Source organism: Paramormyrops kingsleyae, chromosome 20 (genome assembly GCF_048594095.1).
Source record: "Paramormyrops kingsleyae isolate MSU_618 chromosome 20, PKINGS_0.4, whole genome shotgun sequence".
In the NCBI taxonomy this organism is placed as follows: Eukaryota; Metazoa; Chordata; class Actinopteri; order Osteoglossiformes; family Mormyridae; genus Paramormyrops; species Paramormyrops kingsleyae.
In genome coordinates, this window is record NC_132816.1 from 17,091,727 (window position 1) to 17,108,335 (window position 16,609).

Here is a 16,609-nt window from a genome sequence, read left to right on the forward strand (position 1 = left end):
TCCGAATGATTCATGGGGTGTAGAATGTTTTCCCCATCATAGCGAACTCCCTGCCGGCCCCAAATGCATTTATCACGGCCATCGACGTGACAAACAGCCTAAGGTACCGCTAAACCAATTCATAATTTCGAGGGGTTGGAAATTCGACGGTCAGATCAGAGCCCATCCGAGACTAACACAGACGCAACTCCATGGCTGTCAAGCCGATGCAGCAGAAACTCACAGAGGGGAACCACCTTAAAACATGCCCCTATTTTCATACATTAGCGAGCCCCGTGATAACGAATACGAGATAACGGATATGGATGAGCGTACGGTGTTTGTGCAAAAAAAGCACTAATTAGGGATAGACAATTAGCGGCCAACTATGATTGGTGGCGAAGGTTCATTTTATCTTTATTAGGTGTCTACGATCATATGAGGGGAAATGAAAAAGTGAGGCCGCCTTATTTTTTCCATTTTCATTAATTTTAAAAGATGAATGAAAATATCCAGAGTGCCGATACATTTATATGACATCAATGACCATTTAAGGCGTCCTTTTATGTTTTCTGTTAGCTGTTATTTGGGGGGGCGTAAGAATCGGGGTGGGGGGGGGGGGGGCGCCCCGTCACTCACCTCTAAGCAGACCATTGGAAGATGGATTGATTTTGGAAATACAGATGTGTATTTGTATATTTTCCCTGCTGTGAAAAGCCAGCTTTTACTAAAAATCCCCATCACATCCCTACGTCACATGAGTCTGCTCTTCGTCCTTAAGGGACAGACTTTTTCACAGTAGGATATCTATCTAAAACAAAGGGCTTCTTTCATAGCAAGATCGAGAGACTGTGAACGGCCTTCCCAGATCACGTTCCTCTTCCTCTTCACTCCGTGTCTGTGACGCTCTTCAAAGACCCACACCCTTCCACCACAAGGGCACCTGGCCCTTAAAGATGAATTCTACCCAATAATTATAACGACCTCATTATGCTCACCACATGATTTTTTTAACAAATTTAAATAAATTTTTAATCCACACTTTAAAAATAGAAATGATCTATTCGAGAAAATTTTCATTCTCTCATTTTACGAGAAAGAGGGTAGAATTTATGGCAGCAGAAGATCATCAATAATTTCATGAGCTTAATATTACCCCACGCGGGACGGTCTTTGTAAACGGATGTGCTCCGATTTCCATTACGTTCAATTAAATTTCAAAAACACCCCCCCTCCCCCCCCACCAAATGCTTCCTAGCGTCTAATTCTCAGTGTCCCATGAAGCCACAAAAAAGTATCCCAGTTGATGGCAAAAACGCCCTCCGAAAATCAGGTGTTTTGTTCAAAGGTTCAACAGCAGAGCCCTTCCAGGTCATCAGTATGCATGCCCTGGATATCTGGGGACAAATAACAGGCCTGTCTGTTGCATAGGTCTCTGGCACTTACACACTGGGGAAAAAAGAAACTGGAAATTCCTCTTTTCTTTACCTAGAACTAGAATCTGGAGCAGATTCCTGCCACATCACACAACAGGACCTGCATGACCTGCTCACCAGAGTTTGATCACCTGATGTCTGTCAACATCTGTGTGGCCAGCAGAGACGACTGCACAACAGGGAAGGTCCTTTAAAAACTTTTCTTTAAATCCCGATATCATCGGGTTCGTAGAGGGGATCGAAAATACTTTGGGCCTCTGAGTGTTCAGTTTACCGTTGTAAACCTGATCTGATGTTTGTGTTGAGCTCATTTGTTTGGAGACGGGCCGCTTTTGAGGCCTAATTCATCATTACCCAGCATGGTCCCTTAGTACTGATAGCCGTCGCCTTCAGCCTGTCTGTCCATTAATAGGTTTGTGACAGATGACAACAAGTGGACATGGCACTAGGTGGCATATTTCGGCCCCGTGTGCCGTTGCCACCTTCAGTTTATCGATTGCCGCGCTCCTGATAATCTGACGCGCGTCTGATCTGACGGGGGTGGGGGTCAGCAAAGCAAGGCTAATGAAGCTGTTTCGGTGATGGATGTTGTTTTCTGTGGCATTAACCTTGCAAATGGCCCCCGGGGGCTCGCAGCATCGCCTCCGCCAGGTGACGCCGTGCCGGTGACATGCCACGCGATCGTCGACGCTGCGCTACCCCTCCATCCGGATTTTCGGGTGTTTTCGATTGTCTGCTGTAAATCACAGACTCGTTGCATGATCCTGAATGGATCACGCCACCCAGAGTCTTCTCTTAATATCCTGAAGTGTTGTGGAGGTTAATGAGCTAAACGAGTTTGAAAGCTGAGGGAATGATATTTCTGGGTCTCCATGAAACCAGGTCTTGATCGCGAAGTGCCGCTCCTTATCTGTTTCTTGCTGCCTGTTCCTACCAGACAAGCGTCAATCACAAGCTCAGCGTGCTCATGTTAAACCTGACACCCCATATTCCCGGACACTCTTAGTAATCTGCATTTAAAATATACCCATTGGCCGAATAACGTCTCAGTGAGCAAAGAAGCAGCAAGCTCACGGCTCTGGGCCTGGTTTTCCGCCTGCCACACAAAACGTAGCCGAAGCCAAGGTTTGTGTTCATTTACACAACCAGACAATTTACTGGAGCCATTCAGGCAGGTGTTTTGTTCAAAGGTTCAACAGCAGGGCCCTTCCAGGTCATCAGTACACATGCCCTGGATATCTGAGGACAAATAACAGGCCTGTCTGAGTATTTTGCACAGGTCTCTGTGTGACACATTCGTTCTACATGATGTCATAAACATTTATACTGAAAAGAGCCTGAACCTGACCTTATATCCTGAGTTGGGTATTTCAGGTCCAGAGAGTAAAAGTCCAGACTGGGATTTTGTTTCAACCAACCAGTTGAGTACTCTGTGACTGTGACTCTCTATATTGGTTGGTTGAAACAAAATCCCGGTCTGCACTTTTACTCTCCGGCTCTCTGGACCTGAAATACTCAACTCTGATTATATGTTCGCATTCTGTTGTGTGGGCACTGGGATAGGGTCATACCCAAGGGTTTAAACAAGGGTTTAAAATGGTTGCAAACACAGAGACCACCGACCCACAACTTGAGCTAAAATGTCTTTCTCTTGGTCGAGGTCTGCTCAAGACTCAGTACTTGGGGAATGGACTCACGGGGAGTAAATAGACCTTCCTCTGGTGGGGATGACCATCACCTGATTGACTGACAAATTCATTTAACTAATTGATGATCTTATTGATTTTCAACATAAGAGATAGGGAGCGAGGAAGAGACGCTTCTGTCTTTTTGAATGTTCCAGGATGGACTGATCAGGTAAGTGATGTTTCAGCCTAGTGTTCTGGTTCAGAAGGAGATGCCTTATTTGGGCCTTTGATGTCATGTAATGTCACAATGGTAGGACACAAAAGAAACTCTAGGTGTATGGGGGTATGTGTCTAGGTGTTTGTTTTGGGGGGGGGGCTTGGCCCATGTCCCCTGTAGACCTGTTACCTTTTGCAAGTTGTGGAAAACAAAAAAAGGGCAGAATTATTTATTTAATTATTTAGAGGTCACACCTATGTCATTTACGGCTGCCCGCCCGCGGATGGCAGCCGATGGAGAGGGTCGTGAAAGGGGCTGGAGGGGGGAGCGGATGAGACCGTATCGAGCCCCTGAGGTCCCCTTTTTGGCAGGACCGATCGCTAATGCACCCCTCTCAATAGACGGTGTGGAGTTGGGGGGGTTTGCACCCATGGACACAAAGGGCTGGGGGGGGCAAACACTTTCGCTGCAGTAACCCAGTAAAGAAGCTTCATTTTACAGATTTCCTGGCCTCCTTTTGCTGGTTTTAACAAGCAACAATGCCTTCAATAGCAGTCTGAGTGCTGGTTGTTCTCCAAGGCTGTCCCCGTGCCCACCCCTCTTATCATTTAATTCCATACCAAATCTATTTAAGGTGCTTTTTTGTTGAGGGTGGGGGGTAATTATTTTTCAAAAACTCTCGGCTGTAATAATCACTGGGACAGTTTCGGCTGCCGAAATGTCACTTTGTGCCGAGTTCACGCCAAGCGGAAGCCCATCGCCTCATTTCCACAGAACGGCGGTTCTATTAGCAAGGAAAAAAGCGTATGTAAAAAGATACTTCACTCTCAAAACGATTTAAATAACACGCTACTCTGCACAACTCCTATTAACCTTCAGATCAAGCCCATTTCTGATAAATATCATTGTCAAGGACTGCTTTCCGCCGAGATTCAAATCCGAATGGGTATCTATGGGCTAATGAATTCGGGATCCACACATCGAATGTTCATCTGCAGATGACGAGCATCTTATTCCATCTCATACAACATCTGCTCTTTCTACAGCCCTATTCATTATCTACACCCCTGTTTAGATTATGCAACCAGTCTTGGCTAAGTGGTGTCAACGAATCACAAGAGCACTGTGATGCCGTTAGACTGCTTCTTCGGTGTTTGATGCTTGTTTGTTCAATCATGTTGTTACGAGCCTGTTTCAGTGAACATTCTGGGAGGCTGTGCGAGATTGCCTTCAGGTTTCTGCCTATAATGGTGGATGTGATGGAGAATAACCAGAATGACAGGCCAAGGTGGGTGTTCGTTTCAGCCTCTTCCTGGCCCTCCCACGTTCAGCCAAACACCATCTACAGGCCTTGTTTGCCCACGGATTCCCCTCACGTTGACTCACCACTCTAGGTCTTCGCTCTGGTACCTGGCGTGTGGAAACGGTACATCTCAGCTTCTCCTTAGGGGGCCTGATTATCCTAGGGAGTCATATGCTACGTGCAGAATAGCAAAGCTTCAAGAGCCCTGTGTAGGCGGGACTATCGCACACCGTCAATCACCCCGTGAGCCAATGGGAATCAGAGCCTAGGTTAATAAGCCCCTAAAGCCTGGATGGGTCTGTCTCTGTCTACTTTTTTATGTTCTTGAGGCAAAGTGACCAGCAATTCCTGGAGAATGACAACCCAAAGCTGTTCAAGAGCCCTATTGAAATCGTTCATGGTACATCTATGAGACATGTTGTTGTTTGTATATAACTATATATAGTTAAGGAACAACCGTTGACTTCTCGTTAGACCGATCCAGTTAGACTGCTTGTCTCATATCCTTTGTATGTTTATATGACCCACATTTTCTAAATATTATTACTGATAACATCTGCAGTTGTTCATGTACTGCCATTCCCCATACATTAGAAAAAGCACATTGCCACACATGGCTGGATATTGTGGGACAAAAAAATCAACATTTATTCAATGACCGGGCTCAATGTTAAGTCGATCTCTATTTAGAACAGTAACCTGTGTCAGCGATTTTCTCTTCTAAGTCACACAGGCATCAGAGCTCTTCACAGATGCCTGATGCACTTAAAGTTGTTTATTTTTCAAGTGGTTTTTGGCCAGAAATGAAGACCTGCAGATTAAAGCGTAGATGTAGGTGCATGTGACACACTAAGAGGACCGGCACGTTGACACGTGGCGACAAAGAGCGCCGATGACCTCTGAGCGTAAGGAAATAAAAGGGAAACATATCCGAAACGAAAGCAGAAGCTTTTGGTGCCTGTCTGTCCTGGGAGTCGGGTGCTGACTCCGGGACACCTGTTGGATGCTTTGCCTGCTTTTGTCCCCATCGGTCATGGTTACATCGACACCCGGCTGTGACATCTGCCCAAGGGTCCCCTCACCATTGTGCGTCTCTGAGTGACAGAGTGACCAGTGGCTTGCCGGCCGCTTGGAGTGACCCGGGATGTCACATATGGCACAGTCCCCGGTCTGTCCCCTCCACACTAGACTCAATCGTCGATCAAGGGGGTCACTTCCACCCCCCAACACCCAGAAAGGTCATGGCCCTGGCCTTACCACTCCAGGGAGGAGCACTGAAAGACTTCGGAAAGGTCAGGGTCAGTCACCTGGAGTTGGAGTCTGGTTAAGGCACGACCCTGTACTGTGGAGACTCGGGGGGTGGATACTACAGATAGGGGTGGGGGTCTTTCATTCCACCACCCATTACCCCCCCCCAACCCCAGCAGGGATTTTCTCAATATCACCCCGCAGAAAGTGCCAGTATCTGTTCTTATTTACCTACGAACCACAATCACAGTAGCATAAATGGGTGGGTTTTATGCGCGATTATACTTCAACGGTTCATTATAATCCTACTCGTTACACCAAGTGCTGAGAGAGCCAAGCTCTCCTGTCATTTTACCGTGTTATTCCAGATGGGGATACGATTACTATGCCAGGAAAAAAAAAAAGGATGGACAAAACGGCACCAGAATCATGGAGGGGTGGGGTGGGGGGGCTTTTATACACATCGCCAGTGGGGTTGCATTGTGCGTCCGATCACGAAGAATAGGAATGCGAAGCCTCGGTGCCGTCGAACGACCTAATTCGAGTGTTATGACGATGAGTTAGTTAGGCAATTTACATTACAAATACAAAAGAAGCAGTGATTGTAGCTGGCTAATTAAAACCAGGGACTGTTTAATGCGAGTACTTAAGTCTCTCGACAAAAAAATGGGACTCGTATGGCGCGCTACAAAAAAGACGCTTTCTTTGTCCCGGTCTTTGGGAAAAGGCCCGGATGCACTTTCCCGGGTTATGAACAACGCAGCGCCGACTGAATGGCGTTTTTTAGCTCGCCGGACCCGCTAATGGCTTGTTAATCACGGTGGACTTTGAAGCAAAACAATAAGAGGCCTCCCATACAGACAACAAATAGGCCGTATTATTCTCTTTGTAATTTTGACATTTGCAGAGAGTAGCGGGGGATTGGAGAAGTATTTTTATAAATGCCACGACCTGACCACGCTTGTTTTGCCCCTTGGATGAAGATTTATTTTTCCCCATTCGCGTTCATCTCGACTACGGCTTGAAGAGGCCGTAATGGCCCAGTCGAGATTGAGCGGTCTTCACTCGGTAGTCAAGGAGAAGATAATGACGCTGCAAAATTGGTCCTCGGTTACGCAAGGCCTGAATCCGATGGACGTCAGCTTGCTGACACCCACGGTCACTTCCCTGGAAATCAGACCACGACAAGATAGAATCCAGGTGAGTAGGATTTTGGTCGGGCTATCAGGTCAAAAAAGACACCGTTCCTCTGTGAAAACGTTTTGTGGCACGAGGTTTGTAGAGGAACAAGATCATACAAACCCATCGCCTCAACACATTACACGTGAGTGTATTTGGCTCCTGTTTACCTAGAGACAATGCTTCTACTCAGGTGAGGAGACTCACCTCAGCTCCACATCCTGTCTCCCCCCCCCCCCCGTGACAGAAACCCCATTGATCAGCCATCCAGCAAGACCTGCTGAATCCAGCAGGGATCTAGTTACCTTGTTACCTTGTCACAATTTATCCATCTCAACCCCCGCAAGATTTTTTTGCTCAGGGGTTCCTCTTACCTGTTGTTGACCCCCATCTCCTTCCCAACCCTCCAATATGATGTTAGACACTGTGAACCCCCCCCCCCCCCCCCCCCCACCTAACATGCTTCTCACACACATGGTTTCAAAAGCTGAAGACTTTTTCTGACGGGGTGGTGTAGAGTCTCTAGTTTTCAGGACTTTTGCAAATGGGGGGGGGGGGCATGCTTTAAAAGCTGAAAAACATCCTTGCCTTTTTTCCCGGTGGTGGTAAGTGACTCAAAATTGAGTCTGAGGTTTAGAGGCAGAACCTGAGCACAGTTCATGTGTGTTACTCCAAATCACCTTCCAAGAATTTCACGCCAGCAATCAAACAGCTGCAAACCTCACAGACCGAACAGCGGCACGGAAGAAAAACCGTCCGGTGTGCGAATCGGATTGATTTAGGATCATCGGAAAAGTTGTAGGTCCCAGAATTCCGTGCTCCGTCGCACTTCTGCTCTCAGAATTCGTGCACCATAACAAAAGCTGTCAAGATGTCTTCTCCCAGCTGTCACCCTTCAAGTTTATTGGAACACCATTGAGTACAGTCATGCCAGCAACACAATGCAGCACGTGGCTGGTTCAAGCTCAAATTAACAGTGTGAATAAAGTGAACAAGGCTTGAGGTCAGGACAGAGTGATGGCCCGTCCTGGGCAGGCAGAAAAAAACACACACAAAACTGAAAATCCAACACAGAAACACTATCTGTAGCATTTACACCAGTGCTAGGAGTCCCTGAACTGTCACAATTATGTTTTTCTATTCTATTTTTTCAAAACATTACCATTTACCCAAAACATAACCATTATGGCCAGAACGAAAATAGCCCTGCAGGAAAAACTTAGAGCACCCCTAGAATACACCCAATACATCAAATTTCTGTCTGGATTCTGCCCTAATTGTTTGTCGTTAGCTGTTCATCGTCACGGTGTCTCTAATGGTAGCAAGCTGTCCCAACTCAAGTTTCCACCAGTCGTGGTTGTGTGGCGACAAAGATTCCGATTCTGATTTTGAAGTCAACGTCTGACTTCCATCATGAGTCAGCAATGGTTTAACAATCCAGGTAGGACAACTGTAAGTCCCTACTGACAGGCAAAATGATGTCTGGCTTTTCGTTTCCATGACGAGTCACTGGCTATTGGCGGCGAACGTCCGAATAAAGAAAGAGGGCGCGAAGCGACAGGACGCCCCCCCGGAGGTTTCGGTCACCCCGGGGGCCGGCACTGTTTTCATTAAGGGGTCTTCTGAGAGCCCCTGGAATGGAACCACTAATATAGACATCAGACCCATATTTCGGAGGCAGATTTGTAAACAGACATTCATACAAAAGAGCTTGAGCACAATATAATTCGGTTTCAGGTAGACGGGCCGCTCTCTCCGAGGAGATCAGATCGGGGTATTAAAAAAAGGGCCTTTTTTCTCCCTCCCCAAGATAGCTGAAGGCACTGATGTTCCGATGGGAATAACTTCATTTGAGACCATGTTAGCCCCTGTAAATGGAGTCCGTGAGCAGCTAATGCAGTCCTCTGAGTGGCCATTGTGCAGGGGCCGGCAGAAAATGTGGCCGCAGAAGCCGTAAAGCGCCACGTCTCCACCAGTGAGCCCGTACACACGCAGCCGCACACAAGCGCGCACACACACACACACACACACACACACACTTTTAAATAAGTCAGAGCTTCCCAGTAAAACAGCTGCATGCTGGCCTGTGAACGATAAGGCCCCACACAAAGGACAGTGACATCCTAGTGACAAGGGCCACACTGGACGTGGTGATAATACACACCCAAACAAACGAACTAATGAATAAACGAAGGAACGAACAAACGAACAAACAAAAAATGTGTACCTCCCTGTCAAAGAGTAAACCAGTAAAATAAATCATATTATTTATACAGGGAAAACCTGAATTTGCACAGTAATGGGATAAGGATTAAGTGACCAATCACTGAGAACATGTGCACATTTTTAACCTTAATAAAGGAGCCCTCATAAAAGGCCATATGGTCATCAGTGTGATTTTGGGAGACGTTCCTCATCAATATAGCAAGACCGCCAGTAAAACCACTCAATACATACTATCACTGTCTCATGTCTTAGTACGTCACATGTATTTCTGTTATATTGATTTATTTTCACTATGATGAAATGTAATTTCATGTCAGTGTATGACCACTGCATCACATAGAGAGACGACAATGAAGATACCTGGACTTTGATGGCACTTTGGACAAAGACAGTAAATAAATACGTGTAAATGCATGCACTGGTACAGGCTTAGGCGCCTGGGTAAACATGGTCTTATAAGCTTTGGCTACGGTTGTGTGTAAAAGGCACCCAATGAACTGCAAGCAGCTCAGTGCCAAACTGGTTAGGGAAGGACTTTGTGTGACTGACACGTGTTTCTGAATGGGGCGGGGGTGGGGGGGAATGGGACGGGGCGTAGCTCAGACACTGAGGGAGATGCTGTGGATCTGGTCGACGGGGATGTGGGCGTCCGCTTCCTGGCCTTCGATGCGGAACACCACCTGGGAGCCCTGGGGGATGCTGGCGGTGCTAATCGTGTGCCTGATGAGCCTGCCCCGCCCCCCGCGCTGGTACATCCTCACCGCCACCTGCGCCAGGAAGAGAACCCAGGGTCACATGACCGGTCACATGACCGCTTGACTGCGTTTTAGTGGGAGAGGTAGTATAAGCAGCTACAGAGACTGAGCAGTATACTACCGTATATACTAGTATGTAGCACTATGTCGTATAGCAGGGGTCTCCAACTCCGGTCCTGGAGAGCTACTATCCAGTCGGTTTTCTATCCTACCTGGCTTCTGATGAGCCACACCTGTTCTCAGGTAAATACCAGAGCCAGGTGTGGCTCATCCAAAGGCAAGTAGGGTAGAAAACTTACTGGATAGTAGCTCTCCAGGACCGGAGTTGGAGACCCCTGTCGTATAGTATAGTATAGTATAGTATAGTATAGCACTGTTTCTCACCCCACTTCTCATGGACCCCCAGACAGTTTGATTCAGGTGTGCTGGGAAGGAGTAAAAATCTGGACTGTTTGGAGGTCCCCAAGGACAGGGTTGAGAAACCCTGTAGTGTAATATAGTATAGTATAGTATAGCATAGCATAGTATAGCGAGTAGTATAGCACTGGACAGTGAATTACAATGTTATACTGCTGAATGTACAATATTGTATTTGCTTCTAATTATATTCATGTATCACTTCCCCTCTAAATAGAAAATCATGGACAGTGTTTCATTTTAATCAATGAATCATTCAATACAAATATGCAGTTTGGCTAACAGATGGATAAATGGCTACTTATTTCTTTAGTAAGCTTGTCTTCTTCGGAGTGACCCGCTTCTAACACCAGATACTTTCGCTGATGCAGTTCAGGTTCAGCTTCTCAGATTATGGGCACGACAGCACCACTGACTCCAAACCTCATTCAGTTCCAGACAGATTTCCTCCACCAAGCTTTCCTGTTAATCTCAAACACGCTCCCTCAAGATGTACACAGTGCTGTAAATTAATGTGTGTAGGAGAGTATGATTGGCGGATGAATTTCCACGATCGGACACAGCTTCCCGTTATAAGACGACATCAGAGCGCTCAGACGTAACAGAATGTATCAGAAATGCCCCCCCCGCTGCCACCCCCCACAGCGGATCCCATATGCCCCTCCCTTGTAACCTTGCCATATTGCTACTGATGTATCGCCTACGAGATCATGATTTTCTTTTTTGTTCTCTGGCTAACAGGCCTGCACAGTGTCCCTGTCCTCCTTCTTCTGGAGCGTAGGTGACGGTGAACCTCTGTCAGTGGATCCGCAAAGGTCAGCGGGGTCACGACACTGAATGAGACCCCCCCGACCTCGGTCTAGACCTCGGTGGAAACCCATGGCCTTAACCTTTACCCCCTGGGAGTGCAAGCTGTTGTGTCCGCCCTGACCCATCGTGTTGGGGTTCTGCTGGGGCTCTGACCCTTGCTGGCCTACAACGGCACTAGCAATGTTATGGGGCGTGGGGGGGCACGTGTCTCCGGCCAATCAAACGGGCTTCTCAGCGGGCATTTATTCAGACTGAAAAAAACCTTTAGAGAAATACTAAATATACCAAATGTGATTGCTAACATCACTGGTGAGCTCATCTCAAAAACAACAAAAATTGGACTGAAAGAATTTTGAAAACTTGCTCATTCGTGATAGCTAATACTGATAGCGCCAGCATTCTTGAAAAAAATAAAGGCAAATATGTTGGTTCCGTGCAGAACGCATCACATTTTCAAGATCTGCCTCAAATATAAATAGCTCAATCCAACATTACGACTGGATCTACGTTGACACCGGTTTATCCGGAAGATGGCATAATTTCAGAGTGCAACCCAAATAATTACCATGGTGCTAATAACGAGGGACTCTGAAACTGCTTTGTGTCTCGTTGCTCCAAACACAAGGAGCAATTTTACAAACCAATAATGCATCATGCCGTCATTTAAAGGGCCAGTCTCATCCAAATAAACAACACCAAGCATCCTTCAGAACCACCAGAACTAAACGGGAGGCCTTATTTGGCCCGTCTTGTTCATTTAGATATTTAATAACTCAGAACTGGAGGAATGTTATGCAGCGCCAACTCAAATGAATGTTAGGACCATACACCCCCCCCCCCCCCCCATGTACACGATTACAAATCCCGTTCGATTGCAATCATCACCGTGGCGACAATCCCGCCGCTCTCAGCTCCCCCCCACCCCGTCTGTTAAACTCGCAGGACGGGGGATAAACAAGGTCTGCCGGGACTGTGGCTAGAATCGCAATTTCAGCCCCCACTTTCAGCTCCCATTTTTTTAAATCTCACACCTGCAACCGGTCTCCCCAGTGCCATCACAGTTACCAGCCTTTCACAGTACACTTATCTGCCCCCCCCCATGCATCCCTACCAGGGTATTTGCCTGAACAATAGGTTCGTTAATGAGATTTGGACGCTGCGGTAATTGGACGCATCCATTTCAAAAGGGCTATTTTACGGCATGCCTTATTTTGCAACACTGGTGGTGGTGGTGGTGAAGGCTGGGGGGGGGATTAAAGTATATCACGGGGGCTTTTTATGGTTCTATTTTCTTCATTTTAGAAGAGGTCAGTTTTTTGAATTACTTGCTCTGTTCTTTCATCTCCGGCACTCGATGGATCGCCGGGGCCTTTTAGTTAATAGTGGCCACAGGCAGCAGTGAGAATCCACGGCCCGGTCCATTGTGCGGGTCATTGTGGGGACCCAGGAGGCCCTTATTACCTAACAAAACATCAAAAGGCAGATAAGCGAGAGAGGTGAGGAAAACTACTCTGCCTCCCCGTAATTGCACATGATCAGTTTAATAAGGAAGGGGTGGAGAGGCACAGGGGTAGCAGCACGGGAGGGACCACGTATGGGGGGGGGGGGGGGGGTTCTTGTGTCAGCTCCCGGGCGTCAAGACTGCAGACCTTACCACCAGCGAGGCGTATGGCGCTTCTGTCGGCTTTGAGTTATCGCTTGCTCCGCAGGGGGTCGTGATTGGACGGTGTGCTGCCTTGGCGAGGGCGCTGCCTCAAACTCCTGCGTCCACTGGCTTGTGTCCGACCTTGCTGACACGGCCGGTGGTTTTCCTGGCCATTCTGCTGTCTCGTGAACCGGTGACTCTGATGGCAATTTGCCCATTGTGTGTCTGTGTTCCTTCTGAAGGCCCGTCGTCCAATCCCTAAACTTTCCGGAACAGGCTCCCGGTCAGTGACAGCCTAACTGGGTCGGTGGCTATTGACAAGCACCGATAGATGGAAGGATCGATTTACAAGAAACCAGCCATTTCCAAAAAATTATCAAAAACCACTAGGCAACAAAGTACAAAAACAGAGGAGACAGGATTTGAACACACAAGTGACAGATTGATAAGTAGCCACATGCTCAGCTTATTGAGCCATGCAGCCATATGGGGAGCAGGAGAAACACATTAAAAACTTTGACAACAGAGCGGACAGGATGGCCAGCGACACCTGCTGGCCAAACGGGGAGAAGACACGAAAGACTGGGACAAACAGGTGCTGACCCTGACATTTTTCCTTAAACTGGACTAGTTTGAGGCTTCAGCCACGAAGCTTGTGGTGAGGGAATGTGATCTGCTTCAGCTGCATTGCCCATCGGTGGGTGGGTGCGACGCGCCGGACCCAGCAGTGCCCTGCACGTGACGTACTGGCGTAAAATTCCCCGGAAGGCACTATAAGAGCCGGTCTACGTGGGACCATTATTGATGAACACCTTGAGAAAACAGGCACTGCAGTCTGGACCTTACCCTACATAAATACACCCTACATAAATCACACGCCAATCCGGACTATTAAATCAAAGGCCTCGGGGGCCAAATCCCCCCCCCCCCTATAGGTTCAGAGAAGGAAAAAGCTAGCTCTTCACATAGGAGAGTGAGGTTGTGGCCACAGGGGGTGCTGTCATCGCTAAATAAATTGAATTCCGAGACGTAAATTCCAGAAGATCCTTCAGCTTTGTGCCTTTCCACAGAAAGGGAGGCTCTAAAAAGCAGCCACCGATGCTGTCGGTGACACCAGGCTGAGAGACAAAGACACCCTGATCTTAAAAGACCGTCTCGAAACTGTAAGACAGTGCAACGTCCTCCTGACAAAAATCAGACACCAATGTGGGAAAATGCAGTGGGACTTTGTGTGACACATCTGGAATTTCAGTGGGATGCCACAAGTCCTTCAGAAAGCGTCACTAAATCAGGTGACACATTCTGACATAATTTCAACCTACAGCTGACAGTTGACACAATCTCCTTCCCCCTTTTCTCTTTCTACCTTCAGTGAATCTCTTCCACTTGCGAATGCTGAATGTCAATCTGTGTCCGGTGACGTTATTTCCTGTTATCTATTTTATTTATTGTTTTTTTTTTTTTTTTTTTTAATGTCACCTGCTATACTTATGAATTTGCATCGATTGTGTTGTTTATTATTTATTTATTACCCCAGTAATAACTTTACTTTATACACACGTCTTTGAAACTATAGAACTGTTTGTTTATGTGGTAATGCTCGTACATCTGGCAATACCAAACTTGCTTCTAGATTTTGGTCAGCTCATCACCAAATTTAAATATCCATTCATCCATTTTCTGTACCTGCTTCTCGTATACGGGGTCGCGGGGGGGGGGTCCGGAGCCTAACCAAGAAGCTACAGGCACAAGGCAGAGAGCCACCCAGGACGGGGTACCGACCCATCGCAGGGCACAAGGCAGGGAGCCACCCAGGACGGGGTACCGACCCATCGCAGGGCACAAGGCAGGGAGCCACCCAGGATGGGGTACCGACCCATCGCAGGGCACAACGCAGGGAGCCACCCAGGATGGGGTACCGACCCATCGCAGGGCACACTCACACACCATTCACGCACATGGACAATCTGGTAACTCCGATTCACTTCAGCATGTTTTTGGACTGATGGGGGGAGATTGGAGAACCCAGAGGAATCCCCACAACAACACGGGGAGAACAAAGGAACTCTACAAGTGTGGAGCCTTCGACGACAGTGCCACTGTGCCACCCCCCAAATTTAAACATGCCATGATTAAATATGATATGAAAGGCATGTAGGTGTGGGAGATTTCCCCCAGCAGAGGAATACGGCCCCCCAACACAGTTCAGACATCACTTCTCCTCTTTCAAAGGCCTTGTCTCCTGTCACCAGGACAACCTTCGCCCCTCAAACGCTGACGCGAAGCCCTCCCTCGTTTGTAGGTTCCCCCCCCCCCCCCCTTTTGGCGGACCGTGGTCGGTCTTGGACCCCATAGGCACCATTGTCTCCCCCTGTGAAATCGAGATAGCGCATTCCTGTTCTCGGGGGGGCTGTATTCAGTAACCGCGGCTCGCCGGGTGGATGTCCGGGCTGGATTACAGGCGAGACAGGCTTTGGCCCGGGAAACGGGGACTTTCCGCAGACCGGACCTGGAGGCGCAGCCTGATCTCTGGCACATGTCGGCTTATTGGGTCCATCTGAGGAGATCTTCTTTTCATATTTTACACCCCCCCGCAGCCCACATATCACATGCATATCTGATCCAAGACAAGAGACCTTATCTGCAACATGGAATCTTCACCAGGACTATTATAGAACCATAAAACCATTAGCATGTGATTTGTCTTCGCTCATGGCCTGGAGATACAGACACGACCAAACAAGTGATTTAATCTGTCACTAAAACACGGCTCTAATGCTCAAATAAGTAAAACCAAATACACGAAGCATCCTAAGCATTACAGAAGCGAATGTCTGAAAACACCCCCACACTACTAAGAATTTTCTCCCGGCTTTGTTTGCAGAATCCGGGTTTCGAATATGAACTATATCTACGTGAACGACAAACAGAATCTTTGCCTTCTCCTCTCCAGATCATGTACGGATACGCTTGTGGGGGGGGGCGGCCTTTGCTGAAAGGGGACAGATTAAACATTCAACGTGTGAGAGACACATCAGTTCAGAAGAAGAAATGTCTACGTTATCAGCGGTTTACTGCAGTTATTGTCCTTTTCGCTGTAAAAAATGACTGTAAAGGTAAGTAAGGTCGCCATTCCCAGGCGTGTTGGGGGGGACAGCAGATTGATCCGTCCTGATAATGTTCCCAGTCCAGTTTGACTAGAATCGCGAAGCTTTGGGGTGACTATGCTGGAATGACATATACAATACACACATTTTTTTGGGGTCCATGCCACGGGGATACTGAGTATATAAAAATTATGGTTCCATCCATCCATCCATATTCCAACCACACTTTTCAGAACAAGGTCACTGGGGGGGGGGGGATTGGGGGGGGCTTATGGCAGGAGTCTATCCTTGACAGGGGACAGCCAGGATAGGATGCCAGTCCATTGCAGGGCGCACTGAAGAGCACATCAGTATCAAAATAATACTATACAAAAATACTCTGAATTGCTGGAATTGGTATGTTGTCGTCGATCTGCTCAGGCCTAGTGTAGCGTACTGGGTCAGTGTGGGATTTGGTAACATATGAACAGGGGAGCCGCAAAGGGGGGTAAAGTTGTGATGATCCCAAGGACCCCTGAGTGGCAGGGACCCAAAAAAATTTGGAACATAATTGGATCTGTTTGGGTTAGGGGACCAGTATGATATGCCTTCATGGGGCCCAAATTCCAAAATCTCTAGCAGTGCCCCCCCCCGCTTAAGACTTTGAAGAGTGTCTCCTA

The 16,609-nt window shown here is 47.6% G+C and overlaps 1 protein-coding gene across 2 annotated transcripts in view; it reads right to left on the reverse strand.

Annotated features, from left to right (window-relative positions):
- Positions 1-7,856: 7,856 nt before the first annotated feature.
- LOC111853672 (uncharacterized) overlaps positions 7,857-16,609 on the reverse strand; it is a 34,056-nt gene continuing 25,303 nt past the window's right edge. For both annotated transcript variants that reach the window (XM_023830858.2, XM_023830857.2), the window contains exon 7: positions 7,857-9,983. In XM_023830858.2, coding sequence (XP_023686626.1) covers positions 9,816-9,983 — 168 coding nt within the window. In that variant the 3' untranslated portion in view covers positions 7,857-9,815. The remainder of the gene's footprint in view (positions 9,984-16,609) is intronic.